This window comes from Corvus cornix, chromosome 4, assembly GCF_000738735.6.
Source record: "Corvus cornix cornix isolate S_Up_H32 chromosome 4, ASM73873v5, whole genome shotgun sequence".
NCBI lineage: Eukaryota > Metazoa > Chordata > Aves > Passeriformes > Corvidae > Corvus > Corvus cornix.
This window is the reverse complement of record NC_046334.1, coordinates 1044455-1058417: the sequence shown is the minus strand read 5'-3', so window position 1 is coordinate 1058417 and position 13963 is coordinate 1044455. Positions and strand designations below refer to the sequence as shown.

Sequence of the window (13963 nt, the reverse complement as noted above, 5' to 3'; positions counted from 1 at the left end):
GGGCTTATAGATTGTACTTTCCCTCTCCCTCCCTCCCCTACCTTTGTCTCCAGCACGGGCTCCACACTCCATCCCCACAACACTCCAGCTCCCCCAGCTACACATGTTCCTCTACCTGCGAGCTCACTGCTCCCCTTGCCAAGTACCAATCCCTGCCCTTCTCTCAAGGAGGAACATAAAATTTGAATACAACACTGCAAGTAGTAAAAAAAAAAAAAAATCCTACTTAGTCCTTCTCTCCCTAAAGCCTAAGTTTTTTTGCTCTAGGAAGCAACATGACAACAAAAACAATACAAAATCAGTACAAGAATTAAAGTTATTATGAATACATATTCAACAAATAGCTAAGTGAATTCCCACATGGGATATTAAGCATTAACCTGGTTTCCTAAAAGGAAAGGAAAAAAGCACCCCCACTAAACGCATTTCCATTACACTGTGCATGTGGCACCTGCTTCTGCACCACAAAGAAATCCATTTTTAACAGACTTTGACAAAGGATGGTGTAAGTAACTCCCTCAAGTTACAAATAATTTATCAACTCCATTAAAACAGGTGGCGAGGGAAGGTACAAAGAACCCATTAATGGTCCCAGCAGAGGTCAAGGCTGAAGCACACATGAAACCTTAAGGTTTGTCTAAACCTTAGACAAAGAATCCAGACATCCACACGATTCTTGCACATGCATGCCAAGAGACACCAGAAAGCACACCACTATATGAAAACATCCCTTTTTTCTTTGGCACATGATGCTGTTCTGGTATTTAAATGGCAGTAAAACCCCCCATATCCCAATACACTAACTTTATTTTTGTTTTCTGAGTAAGCCACAATGAACTGTTCTTCCCCACAACTCTTCACTTGAGCTTACCTGCATCACAGATGAATTTGGTCTTACTAAACTGGTCAAAGCCGGCTACTCAGACAACAGCTTACTCCATCTGTACTCCCCTAAGTCAGGCACAGATATTATATCAACATGCTTTATAGACTGACCAGAATATTCTTTTCCCTTTCTGTTGCTTAGTCATTAATTGCCTCAAGCAGAATTTTTACCATATGGTTGTGTATTTTAATACTTACACATACAAAACCCACTGTAAGTAAATTATATTTAATAAAAATATAACTGCCTTCTTCCCTAGAATGCTTTAAGACCAAATTTAAATCCTCCAAGGATTAAGGCCTCTGTCCTATAGATGCAGTATCCATCAGCCTGCAAGAGTTCCGTTTGCATTTCCTAACGGACCAGAGCTAAATCCATAAGGCACCACAGTCTTCCTTTCCCTCAGGGTGATGGTGGGTGGAAATGAGCATCTCCAGGGCTATTTCTTCAAGGGTGATGAAGTTCTCTCCAGCATTTATTTTAGCAGCTGTTTTCTCTTTTTCAGAAGTGCATCTCGAAGAGCAAGCTTCAGCATAAAACAAGAGGGCAATATTCAGGTGAGGAGCATAATAACTGAGACAATAGCACTACCACATGAACAAGAAGCCTTTTCAATTTCTTTAACCTCTGATAAAACCACTAAGAGCTCATCAGCTCAAACAGGCAGCTGCAATGCAAATGGTAACAATTACAGTGGCAGAAACACAGGGGTTATTTACCTAAACTCCTGTAGCAGGTTGACCCTGGGTGGGTGTCATGGTACAGTACAGCTAAAGAGCTGAAAATTACCAAAGCCTATACAGAAGATTAGAACAAACTGTTCTTCTACTGACTCATTTCAATCAGAATAGATCAAGACAGTTGCAGTTCAGCTGAGAGGTAAGTGAAAATGGTGTTTTGCAGAAGAGTATTACAAAACTTGCTTTTCAAGGGGAAGAAGGAATTTTTACAAGTGCCATTATCACCCTAAAGAGATATTGTTGTGCTTCAAACATGTTTTAGCTAATAAAGGAGCTGCTTCTGGACTATAGCAAGCAGGTCATTTTATCTTACCACCAAAAAAGTGCAGCAGAATGCAGCACCATACAGCTATGATCCTCCAGCCCACTCAAAACACTTTCAATTTATGGTTAACAGACTGGTGCTGTAGCCTAACTTCCATGGGGAAAAATGTATGAATAAATGCTGCTCAGCAGTTACAGGTGAATTTAAAACATTAATAAGGACAAAATGCTTCAAGATGTTTTTATAATAACTGAGCAGAGTGTAACTGTAAACAGTGGCTTCCTTAAAGTGCCTGCATTGTTCATTTGCAGCCTATTTGGCACATTCTGAGAGCTGTTTTCATGTTGTCAGCCCTAACTGAGGTGAGGCAGAATGATGCCAAATAAGTATCTACAGAGGATACTAATCCACATCCTCCTGCTCAATCTGAAAAACTTCAGATATTCTCTACTCAGTCTACAAATAATCCCTGTCTTGCCCTTCCTAAGGCAAGAAATTGCAGACAAGTATCATTTGGATAAGGTATATGATCCTGGAAACAACTCAAAGTTTGTTCAAGAAGCGTGTAAACACTTGCATGAAACAGGATCTGGGAAGAAAAAACAACTAGACCACTGGATTATTCTACAAGTTTCCTGGAACATGTTTGGATGAGCTGCATTTAAGAATACCTTATAAAACCCTCAGCTGGCAGAGGCTTCACTACTGAGAACAGCATTAGTGTGGAACTACTGCTAAACTGAAGTGATTTCTTTCTAAACCACAGTTTCAAGTAGCTAATAAATAGCATTTGCATCTGTTTCTCAGGAACATTTGTGACAAGCTACGAGATGACCTGTAGGCCAGGACAATGAGTCTGTAACAGAACAGTAACAAGAGAAAGGTCAGAGACTGGAGAGTGAACCACAATCTGCAAAGTAGGGGCAGGACTCAGGGAAGGCAAGCCATGGGCTTTCTCTGAGCTGCCACAGCAACACCTCAGGCCAGAGGGTAGGCAGCACCACACCTGCACTAGGAGTTCCTGCTCACACTGCCCCATCCATCTCCAGCACGAAACATTACCTGCTTCTCCCTAAAGGAACGCTTGTTCTTGGTCCGGACACTCCGGCTGTATCTCATCATCATGAAGTTCTTGTTCTTTTGCTTTTCTTTGTTGGAAGAGCTGGCAAATGGGTTAATTCTGGTTTTCTTTTTCACAAACTCTTTTCTGTCTGTTTTTCCAGCCTAGAATAGACAGTGCAATAGAGCAACAGGAGGTCATTTTCCTTCCCCTACCGCCACCATCACCAGCCTGATAGTAACACATTCTATGGCAGCAACAACAAATCTGGGTTCAGGATGTCTGTGTCCATACATGCCTTCTCCCATGCCAGCTGTATTTATTAAGTCACAGGGAAAACTGTCTGTTGGCACATTCATGGCCACTTGTGACCAAGAGAGGCTGTTTATTTGTTACAGCCAAGATGCAACAGCAAAGAACCAAACAAATAATCTCTCAAAACCCACATGGCAGCTGGGCATCCACCTTAGATATGCAACCCCAGCATTTCCTCCTGCACAAGACAAACCCAAACCCAGAAAGACAGGACACAGAACATGCCAGTTCCTCACCTTTGCAGTTGCCAATCTGGTCTCCTTGTCTGACTTGGGCTTCTTATGCAGATGTTCAATATCTCTGAGTGAAAGCAACTCCCCCCTACACACAAATTCAGTAATATGTCACCACACAAAACTTCATCTGGCAAGGAAAACAAGATGCCCTCTTCACCCTTTGTCTCTCACCCATCTTAGGCCACAGTCCTAGCATAAATTTAGACACAAATGCTTCTTGCTCCCTTCAGGCTGCTCCTCATGTGTGGGACATCCATTACAAAAGTCACCCATTTCTATTTTCAAGTCTTGCTTTTTGCACAAAGTTTATCAGACACTGGAGATATAACCACGCAGCTACAGCTACAAAAAAAACCCTCTCATGCGTCTTGACTTGAACAAGGTAAACAGTCTCAGACCTTCCACCATGTTTTTTCCACCTTCCTCATGTCTTGTCTCCCAGGTATAAGCAAGCCCCCAGCCCAGGATCCATTCTAGGCTCTGGCTGCTGGCTGTCATCAGGAAACACTGATAAACAGCAGAGCTCTGTGCCCTGCTGCAATGAAGAGCTGCATCACTAGGGGATAGGCAAGAAAAAGCACTCAACATTCCATAACCTACCTGCCCTCCTCCTCATCTTCATCATCTATTTCAACATATTTCCTCTTTGCAGCTTTGCCAGGTGCAGAATTAAGTTCTTTGGAAAGCTGGGCAAGGCGTATTTTCTTGAAGTCTTCCTGAGTTAGCAGCCTGCTTGTGCTGACTGCTGCAGCCTTGGCTTTTCGTTCCTCTACAGGCATGCTTCTCACTTTTTCTGCCTTTGGAAAAGGCACAAAAGAATCATTCGCAGCTTTGCAAACCACTCCTGTGCCACAATCCACGATCCTTGCCCCCCAGATACACACTATGCAACAGCAATATTGTTGGGAAATGCTACAACCAGACATCAGGATTTTTCCTTGTCTCATATCCAACATCTAGTATCTGAATAAAGTACAAGCACACCAGATTTCGGGGGAAAAAAGCTCTCAGCTGACTATCACAGCTCTGAAAGCATTCAGCCCTGAGAGAGAGAGCTCCCCCTTCTCCACTCCCACCCTAACAACGTGTACTTCAGCAGGAGCACTAACCAGCACTTCAGCCTCACTGCTTCAGGACAGCTCACTCTGAAAGCCTGGGTAAGTATTTAAGAGCAGCCACATCAAGGTGAAGAGCAAGAGGATCTGGTCTGTGATTAACAAGACTCATTTGTACTTGGCATAGAAGAGACTTGAAACTCACTACTTGTTGCTGCTCCTCATCTGAGGAGTGATGCACATCAATCCATTCTTCATCTTCATTGTCCTCCTCCTCACTCAGACTAGCGCTTTCCCAGCCATCTGCTCAGGGAACAAGTACAGAGCTCTTAATGCAAACTCATCTCAACTACCTGGATTGGCAATAACTGATGCTTGGAACACCTGCTCTTGCTGCCTTTCATTTATTTCACCCATCTCCTAACAGCATTTTGCCTAGGGACATGATCCATGCTATGCTCTGCAAAGCTCTGCACAAGAGCTCCAGATCAAGATCCTGAAAACAAAGTGCATTTGGGACAGCCTGAAGCACCACAGGAGTTCACAGACACTAATTACACTCCTCAGTCACAGTGTTCCCCACTCCCAGCCACCTAAATCAAGAAGAGAACTACTGTGATTTGTAGCTGGGTTAGTTACAACAGTCTAAGCATTGCTCTTCACTGCTGTGCTGGCCAACATGCTGAAGTTGCCAGCTTCAGCAACCAAGCACAATGTTAGAGTGATCACTGCACAGCATGTCCCAGCAGGGCATTCATTCCTCCAGCACAGCTCCTGCAGCATCTCCAAGGCACTCAGGCTTCATTTGCCAAACTCTGCCTTGCTTTTAAAGATCTCCAGCTCTTTTCCCCAGCTCAGGCAGGGGGTTCCAGGGTGTGTAAAAGCATTCACACAGGAAGTGAATTAACTAAGCCAAATATTATACCCAAGTACTACTTTGGCATTCAATATTATTTAAAGGTTTTCCTTAGGATAAGCTGAACACAAAGTTCGCAGCTGTACTGTCTGTCCCTCTGCTTCCCCCTCTGAGTGTATCATAAAAAGCAACACAGCACCAAACCCCACTGACAAACCACGCTTACTCAAGGATAGACATGTGCAAGCCAAGGCACAAGACAGCAGGAAGCGAAATGCACAAACACCAGGTTCCATGTCCACATAAAATCTAAGTGACAGTGATGCCCAAAACAGAATTTTTACGGAAAAAGGCCAACCTTCCTCTTGGGTTCCTCCCTCTTCCTTTTGATCCTCAACCTCCAGTACTTCTGCTCCTGGAATGTAATCTTTGGCATCCAGTTCTCCATACTCATGAATCCTGGCTTCCACCGAGGCCTCAGTAGGCTTGCCCTGTACATGAACAAAACACACATTAAAGCAGGCTATTTTAATGCCCACCAATCCAAGAAAATGTCTGGGGGAACAGGAGGGTGTGGGTCCGAAGACCTTTCCTTATTTCATGAGGCAGAGTTTAATTACTCAAGTTGAATGAATCTCAGAAAACAGCTGAGCTTCAGGAGCATGATCTAACCATGAGTTAGATTAATTTGGACTAAGGAAATGTGGAAATAATAGCACATTATGTCCAAAGGCAGTAGGCAGAGGAAGCACACAGGCTCCACCTTCTCAAGAGGACACTGAGACCAGTTCTCAATTTTTGAGCCTATCAGTTTTTAGTCAATGCAAGACACATGAAACACTTACCCTGAACTTCTTCTGCAGCATCTCTGGATTCAGAGAGCGGAACAGGTGTATCAGAGTTCTTGCAGACATCATCACATCTGCCCAGAAAATGAGAGAGTCAGGAAAAAAGCAGAACTTGGAGCAAACCACAAGCCCACACAGATCACCAGTATTTACAGCCTACTCGTCTTCACTGAGGTTATGGCTCCCTCAGATTTCTCTGGTATAGAACATAGCACTTCCATAGGGGCTGACTCTTCTTAACCCTTTCTCCTTGCTTTATTTTTGTCAATGAATCCCCCTGCCACAACTACCTGACTGTTTTGTCTCCCATGGATACACACTCCAAATAAACAGAAGTAACCCAAACACTGAAAATCATCTCAGCCCATAAAAACCAATTAGGATAGCACTACCTTGAAGGCTGTAACTGAAGACCAAATAACACAGGGGGAAAAAAAGGGTTTAAAGTCATATCCATATAGTATTTACTTTTATTTTTATGCGTCTTGTACTGAACAAGGTCTTGGAGCAGATCTTCAGTCATGGCTAAGGGACATCTTGCAGTGATTTCTTTTATTGCATTGATTCTGAAAAAATAGAAAATGAATTATTTGCTCAATACCAGTTAGGAGAAAATGACACTTATAGTCTGAATTACCCACAACTTGAAGAACCTTATACAGCATTTACACAACATTTGGTGTAAAAGGAGAAAACCATCATTAAATACTCCCAACAAAAAAACAGAAAGGTGAAGCTGAGATACTGTCTTAACTTTTGACTCAAGCAGCTTCTTGAAAGCGTAGTACAAGTGACAGGAATAAGTCGCAAGTGGTTTAAAAAAATACGCATTTTACCACAACATTTGGAGTTTGACATCACTCATACAATTCTGTACTCACCCCACAGTCATGACCTCCCCAGAATTCTTGTCTGTGACAAAGTTGTTGGCAATGGTCATCAACACTGACTGGATAATCTGAAAACAAGAAAAAAAAAGTACATACTTAATAAAAACTTAACACACTTAGATGTGATTGACAGAAAAATCCTTTCTCATAGAAAGACATCAGGACATGCCAGTAGAGCCCACAAATATTTTCTAAACACAAATTTTCCTGCAGAAAATAAGACAAACATCTTGTTCTCCCCCTTTATGAAACAGTCCCTTAGGACTTCCAAAAATAGCTGAAATGACCATAAGCTTTTCCAAACATCTCTGACCAATTCCCTTTCCTCCATCCCCACACACACACATAGCATTCACATGCTGGCCTGCTGCCCATTCAACATCAAACACAGGTGAACACTGACCTCAGGTGGTACCAGCTGGTGTGAAGCCTGTGCAGCAAACAGAAGAATCTTTGTCACTTCTGGAAGAAAAGCAGAAAGATCCCAAAACATATTGGTGCAGCTTGCTCCAGCCAATAAACACATCCCTTAAAACACAAGAAGCTGCTCAGTCAATCCCAAAGCTATTTAGCCAGAAGTTCTTTGGGACAACTGTTTCTCCTCTCCCACCAAGCATTAGGAGCGCCTCTGGCCCCCACCTCTGGCCACCCCAGCAATAGCCAGCTAAAGCAAAAGGAAATGCTCCAGAACTGGAGTCAAAAACCAGTAAAAGGAAGCAGCACAAGGCAATCATGCTCAGCTAGTCAGGATTAGGGACTCATTTCTTTTATTCCTTTGCTGGAGCTTCTCAAATCCTCAGGTAAGGAGCCATGAGTGCACACAGCCTGCACAGAAGTCCAAAGCGCTTGGCACTTCTGGCAGTCAGGGACTTGTACTTCCTTTGTCTGCACTCTAGACTATTCCTGCTTCCCACCAATCCACTGCTACCTTTCCAGTTTCATTGCCACTCGCATGAAATGCGTGTACATGAGACATGAGGGATCAGCAGTACCTAGAGTAGTGACTTACCCCTCTGATGGGGCTGAAGGAACCTCTGAACAAAGGGGTAGAAATTAAAAAGGAAAAGCTGCAAGACAAATTGTAACATATTATCTTTTTGTCTTTCAACTTGACATCACCTTCACAAGCTGATACATTGTAAAACCATCTCATTCCATAGTGTGCTCTCCAAATGCCTCTGATTTTACAGCATAATATTATCTCCTGTATTGAGTTTGATATCTGTAGGGCAAAAATTAATTGTACCAAGATAAATCCAGCTGCAGTCTCTCTGCACCTAGTCCTTGCCGTGGAAATCCTTATATCCTCTGAAACTCCTCCACTTGGACTAGATTACTCTTTACTTAATCCAGCACAAATATTTTATCACTGGGTCATGTGCACAAAACCCTCCAAGTGCAGGAGCTGCCAGTTTCCCTCTTATTCAGCACCACCTGGCTGACAACTCTGTGGTCAGCATGAGCAGCTTCCTAGAAAGGTCTTGGAAGCATCAAGTTCTCCTCTACTCTTTAGAGACAGCTCAGCTATTCCAGACCAACACCCTTCTCTATCAGAGCTCCCTTAGTACCACAGAAAGTCTGTACTACTGTGACATTCCATGAGGCCCACTGCTAACTCCCTGACCATCCCTATGCACTTTTGGACATAAAGAAAAATTAAACCTCATTTTCCCGAGGCATGAGGCCAGAACATGCCCACATCCAAACCAGGCTAGCTACCAACAGACCACCATAAAATTACATACCTCATGTATTCCAACCAGCCTGGATATTAGGTCCATGAGCATCATCTTCACTTCAAATCGCTCCTTGCAGCTCTCCAGCTGCTTCAGCAGTTTCTCAGCAAAGTCTAGAAGCAGAAATAGATTTGCAGTAGACTGAAAGAGCACAACACCAAACTCAAATGGGATTAGGGTCAAAATGAGCAGTTTGATTTGTTGTTATTTCTAAGCCCCCGTGCTCTTTCACAGAAGAAATTAAAGGTGACTAAATCAGTTATTCCAATAGGTTTTTTCACTTCTCATATGCCTAAAAGGCCTGCTGTGCACAGGGGTTCAGCAGAGGGAACTGGCAGACATTCCCCAATATCATAAGCGCAAGGTGAGCATTGAAAACTAAATTTTTACATACATTTTGGGTTGATCTGAGAAAATGAAATCCCCAGAGGATCACTAGAACAGACCAAGAGCAAATCAAGTGCTGTTAGACAAGTACATTTTAGCAAGGGCTGAACCAGAGCAGTTACAGTAGATCAACTACTCTGGGCTCACCACACTACTGCCTTCACACATACAAGGGAGGCAGAGAGCCATGTCCTGATCCGTAGAAACCCAAAGCAGATGATGCAATATTCCTCCTTCCTTGTCTCACTGCCTACATGTGCTCCACTACAAGCACAACAGGACTGATCTCTCCAAGTGCAGTGAAACCTGGAGTAAAAACACATTTCAAGTGTCACATCTGCACCTAGTTGTCACTTGGGTTCTCCTGGCAGAGCTGTGTCCAAGCTTCCCTGTGTGGGATTAACACAAATCGCACTAAGAATTCACCGCATGCTCACCTTGGGGATCATGAATCAAGTGAATGGCAGAGAAATTGAACACCTCTGGCTTGCTCTTCTTTTTCTGCTTCTACATGGAAACAAGAGTAAGAGACATTTTTCTCTTTCTATGAGTAAAGTGCTTCAGTTCCAAGGTTGCTGTCAAAAGATTGCTGCCTCTTCAAAAACATTTTAAAAGCTAGTCCTGGATGCTAAAAACTCTCCCTGTTTTCAACCACACAGGATTATGTAGCACCTGTAGCTAAACAAGCTAGGCAACAACAGGACTTCAGTACTAGAAGGATTAAGCCAAGATGATGAGAAGGAATACACAGCTCTCCTCACCTTGAGGACCTTCATGGCTTTCTCCAGTTTCTTCTTGCGCTTGGTGGTTTTCTTGTTGGTCGCATAGCGCATCATCAGATCTCTGGCTGTGGGGCCATCATCCTTGGGGAAGGAACACAACACTCAGGCAACCCAGGCTTCAAATGGCAATCAGAGAAACAGACCACCAATATTTTTCAAGACCACATACTCTGAAAACTCTCCCCCCTTCTTAAGTGTCCGAACACACAGGTACCAGCATTTAAATAGAAAACCAAAAGAGCTCTTGGCATTTCTATCTTTTAACAGACAGCAAACACATCCTGCCATTACTTGGGGCCAGCTGTCAGACACTAAAATTTTTTGTGAAGCACAGAAACATCTGGAGAAAACTAGACCGGACAGTAGCACAGAGGTAGACAGACTAGCAGAGCCAGAGTCACCAAGATAACAGAACTAATAAGGGGTCTGAAGAACAGAGAAGGGAGTATTTGGTCACAACACCCACCTCAGACTCTGATTCGCTGTCTTGTTTCTCGTCTTCATCTTTCCCAAGGAAGAACTTCAAACTAGCAACTAACACCTGAAAAGTAAAGTGAGTTCATGTGGGACAAGCCTCAAGAGCCAACACAGAAGGCCCAATATTCAGTCAGACCCCAGGCAGGACAGCTGCTCTCCTCATTTAATCAAAGGTTCACAGTGCCAATATTAAGGAAGTGATATCCTGACAGTCTCTTCTGAATAGCAGTGAAAAGTGCATCCACACTCCCCACACTCATTACAAAATAAGCTGCCAAGCTCCACCTCCTCCCATGAGTAGCATTTTGAAAATTAAACAACCAACAGACAAATCAGTGAAGTTTGTTTGCAGTAACAACAGATTAAGTTACATCGCATGAAAAAGGCAGCCAAGGTAACAGCCAGTGTATCAAGTGATTTCTGTTCTCACCTTGGTCACTTTGGAAAAGCAGGCAGTTGTGATGACATTGACTGTTTTGGCATCATTCCTGGAATAAAACAAACCACATCTTGTATTTCAAGTCTGGCAATTTCACATTATTCTCAGAAAATTACCTCTCACCAAGTATTAAGCAACTCATTTCACACAAGACAGTATTTCTTCTCAGCTAAATTCCTTGGCACAAGTTACAACCCCATTGGGCTACAATTAAGAAATCTATTCAAGTCACTGTCTCTGCATTATGTTTTGGACTATGCGCCACAAACGATACCCACGTGCCCCACAATAAATGGCAAATGAACACAAGCCTGCCAGACCCACCAAATATTCCTTCTGTAAAGCTCTATCATCACATCCAGAGATATCTTGGCAGCGGTGGGATTGCTGTCTCTCAACATTGTGTACATGAAGTTCTGCAGTGCCTAAAAAAGAAGTGGAAAACATGTTTTTAGAGGTCTTCCACAAGAGGAGGAGTTCAGTTCAAAGTACACATGAAAGGCAAAGCACTGACCGTGTTCACTTTGTTGTTCTTGTGTTTAGCATTGACATTCTTGATGTCCGTCACAATGTGAGTGTACAAGGTCTGCAAGGGGAGAGACGACAAGGAGTAACACACAGAGACAACACTGTGCCCAAGCACTGACATGAGAGCCAGATGATCACCACTGAGAGCATCACTCGAGTTACAGCAGCAAAAACCAGGACATGACCCTGTGAAGACTCACGTACTTGAAAATCATACTGAATTTACAGTACAGCAAGGCAAGACAATGAACAGCATCAAATACTGCTTCAAATCCTACCCCTGCTTCACTCAGGCCTGCTCTGACAGCCAGGTTTGTCACCTGTAGACACACACAAATGGCTCAATCCCAAACAGGACAAGCCTACAACCTGCAACAGCAAGGTGTTTACAGCAGCAGAACTCAGTTATTATTCCAACATACAGCTAGAGCCCTGCCTCCAGCACTGACTGCTGAAACAGCTGGGCTATGTTAAACTGCAATTTCATAACCAAACAAAGAACAGCTGCCTATCCTAGCATTACCTCATTGGCCAAAACCCACTGGAAATGAAGATTTTTGTCAGCACACCTTACCTTTCGTAGCAGCTTATCGTGACACCGCAGCAGTTGAAAGAAGAGCTCCAGCAAACTCGTGGGATTTATTAGATTCTTGTTTCTCAACAGGATCAGAGCCTTACAGAAGGTCTGTAAGAGAACCCAAATTTCACATTCCTCTCCAGCTCTTCTCTTTATTGACAACCAACCCACAAGCTCTCAGCTCACGCAAAGGGCAGGCTGAGCCCAAGGCGCGGGTCTCACCATGCGCAGGTCGGGGTCCAGGACCGTGTGGTGGTAGGAGAGCAGCTCCTTCAGCTGCTGCGGGAAGCTGGCCATGTGCTCGGGGTAGCAGTGGGCAACCTGGAACGGACAGGGCAAGCGAACACTCTAGAGCACACCTGGGGTTACCTCACAGGCCTCGCAGGGTGTACGCAACCAGCAACAGTCATTGGAGCCGGCACCACGCACAGGCTGCCACAGGGCAGGCGCTGGGGCTCACCTGCGCCAGGAACATCAGCAGCTCGGCCAGCTCCTTGCTGGGCTTGTCCGGCTGGAAGGTGAAGATCTCCACATGGGACTGGTAGTGGTGGTACTGCTGCAGGAACTGCGCACACACAGGGAACGGCGGCAAATGAGCAACACCAGCCCGTACCCCCGTGCCCGCCCCAGCCTCCCCGATCACCCCCCCCCCCCCGATGCGCACCTCCTCGGTGTAGGAAGTGGGGTCGCGCTTGATGAGGTTCTGCAGCTGGGGCAGGTTGCTGGGCAGTTTGTTGCCCTGGCGGCCCGACATGGCTGCGGGCACCGGCACCGGGCGTGAGCGCACCACGCGAACGCTCAGCTGGCCGCCGCCATCTTGACCCGCCCCTGACGGCCGCCGCCGAGGGACAAATCTCCGCGGGAGGCGCGCACCGCGCTTGGCGCCCCCTGGCGGCGGGAGCTGTGGGCGGGAAGGCGGCTCCCGGCGGGCTCGCTTCCCTCGGGACGAAGGCTCGGGCAGCCCCGCGGGGTGAACGCGGCAGCAGGCCGGGCACGGACCGCAGCCGCCGCCGCAGCCTCCCCGCGAGCCCTCGCGGCACTCCCGCACGCCTCCCGTTCCCCTCCCTTGCCAGCTGTTGGGAGCGAGGATGCCTCGCAGTACACCTCAAATAATCACTACAGAAGTGAATCCTCAGCGAGGAAAAAAGGTTGATTCCAATTTAGTCTTTTTAAAGTTTAGCTTTTGGTCATGATAATCGAAAGCTGATGCCTTCACTTGCATAGTTTATACTTCCTTTAGGCAACTGCTTATTCACCCTGTGGAACGAAATTGTTATTCCTTGATACAGTGTACTTAGCAAACAGTAGTGAATAATTCCGGTCCAATAGCTGCTCTTACATACAGCCACACGAGCTGTATCAGAATAGCATCAAGGCTTCAACAGGGCACAGTCCAAAACCATTAATATAACTTCCCATTTAAGCCACCATCACTTCTCTGACTGAAAGGCTTTTCTCTGCGTTGGTAAGAATCTCACAGCCAGCTGCAACCACCTAAGCACACACCTGCGAGGGGGTTGCCAGTGGCAACCTGAATATACCACCTCCGGTGAGATTGGGCTTTCCCGTGCCTATTAAAGCAAGAAGAATACACCCTCTTCTACACACCTATACAGCTCACAGAAATACAGTTTTAGCATCACTTGGAGAGCAAAATGACTGCAAAAGTAAGAGAAAAACCTGTTACTGAGTGCATAAAACAAAAGCAAGCCCTGCATCACCAAAAGAGTTAAACGAATATTTCATACCTTTACCTTGCCACCTATTAATTTGGTTCATTAGCACCTAGACCTGCTCAGCCTCTGCTTTCAGGTGGCTTTACTTTAATGAACCTTCCAGCACAGCCCTTAAATGACCTAGCCCAGGGACCCACTTGATCCTGCACC

At 45.0% G+C, this 13963-nt stretch overlaps 1 protein-coding gene across 1 annotated transcript; it reads right to left on the bottom strand.

Moving 5' to 3' along the window:
* Window positions 1-238: 238 nt before the first annotated feature.
* Window positions 239-12907, bottom strand: SDAD1 (SDA1 domain containing 1). The gene is made up of 22 exons (XM_039551397.1): window positions 12742-12907; window positions 12538-12642; window positions 12300-12398; window positions 12075-12185; window positions 11487-11558; window positions 11297-11397; window positions 10964-11021; window positions 10523-10597; window positions 10036-10137; window positions 9712-9781; window positions 8897-9000; window positions 8161-8218; window positions 7555-7613; window positions 7143-7219; window positions 6730-6827; window positions 6259-6335; window positions 5772-5904; window positions 4763-4860; window positions 4103-4299; window positions 3503-3587; window positions 2954-3115; window positions 239-1412 (listed from the first exon to the last, which is right to left on the bottom strand). The coding sequence occupies exons 1-22, from the start codon at window positions 12829-12831 to the stop codon at window positions 1362-1364; spliced, it is 2082 nt and encodes a 693-aa protein (XP_039407331.1). The 5' UTR covers window positions 12832-12907; the 3' UTR covers window positions 239-1361.
* Between the last annotated feature and the right edge of the window lie 1056 nt (window positions 12908-13963).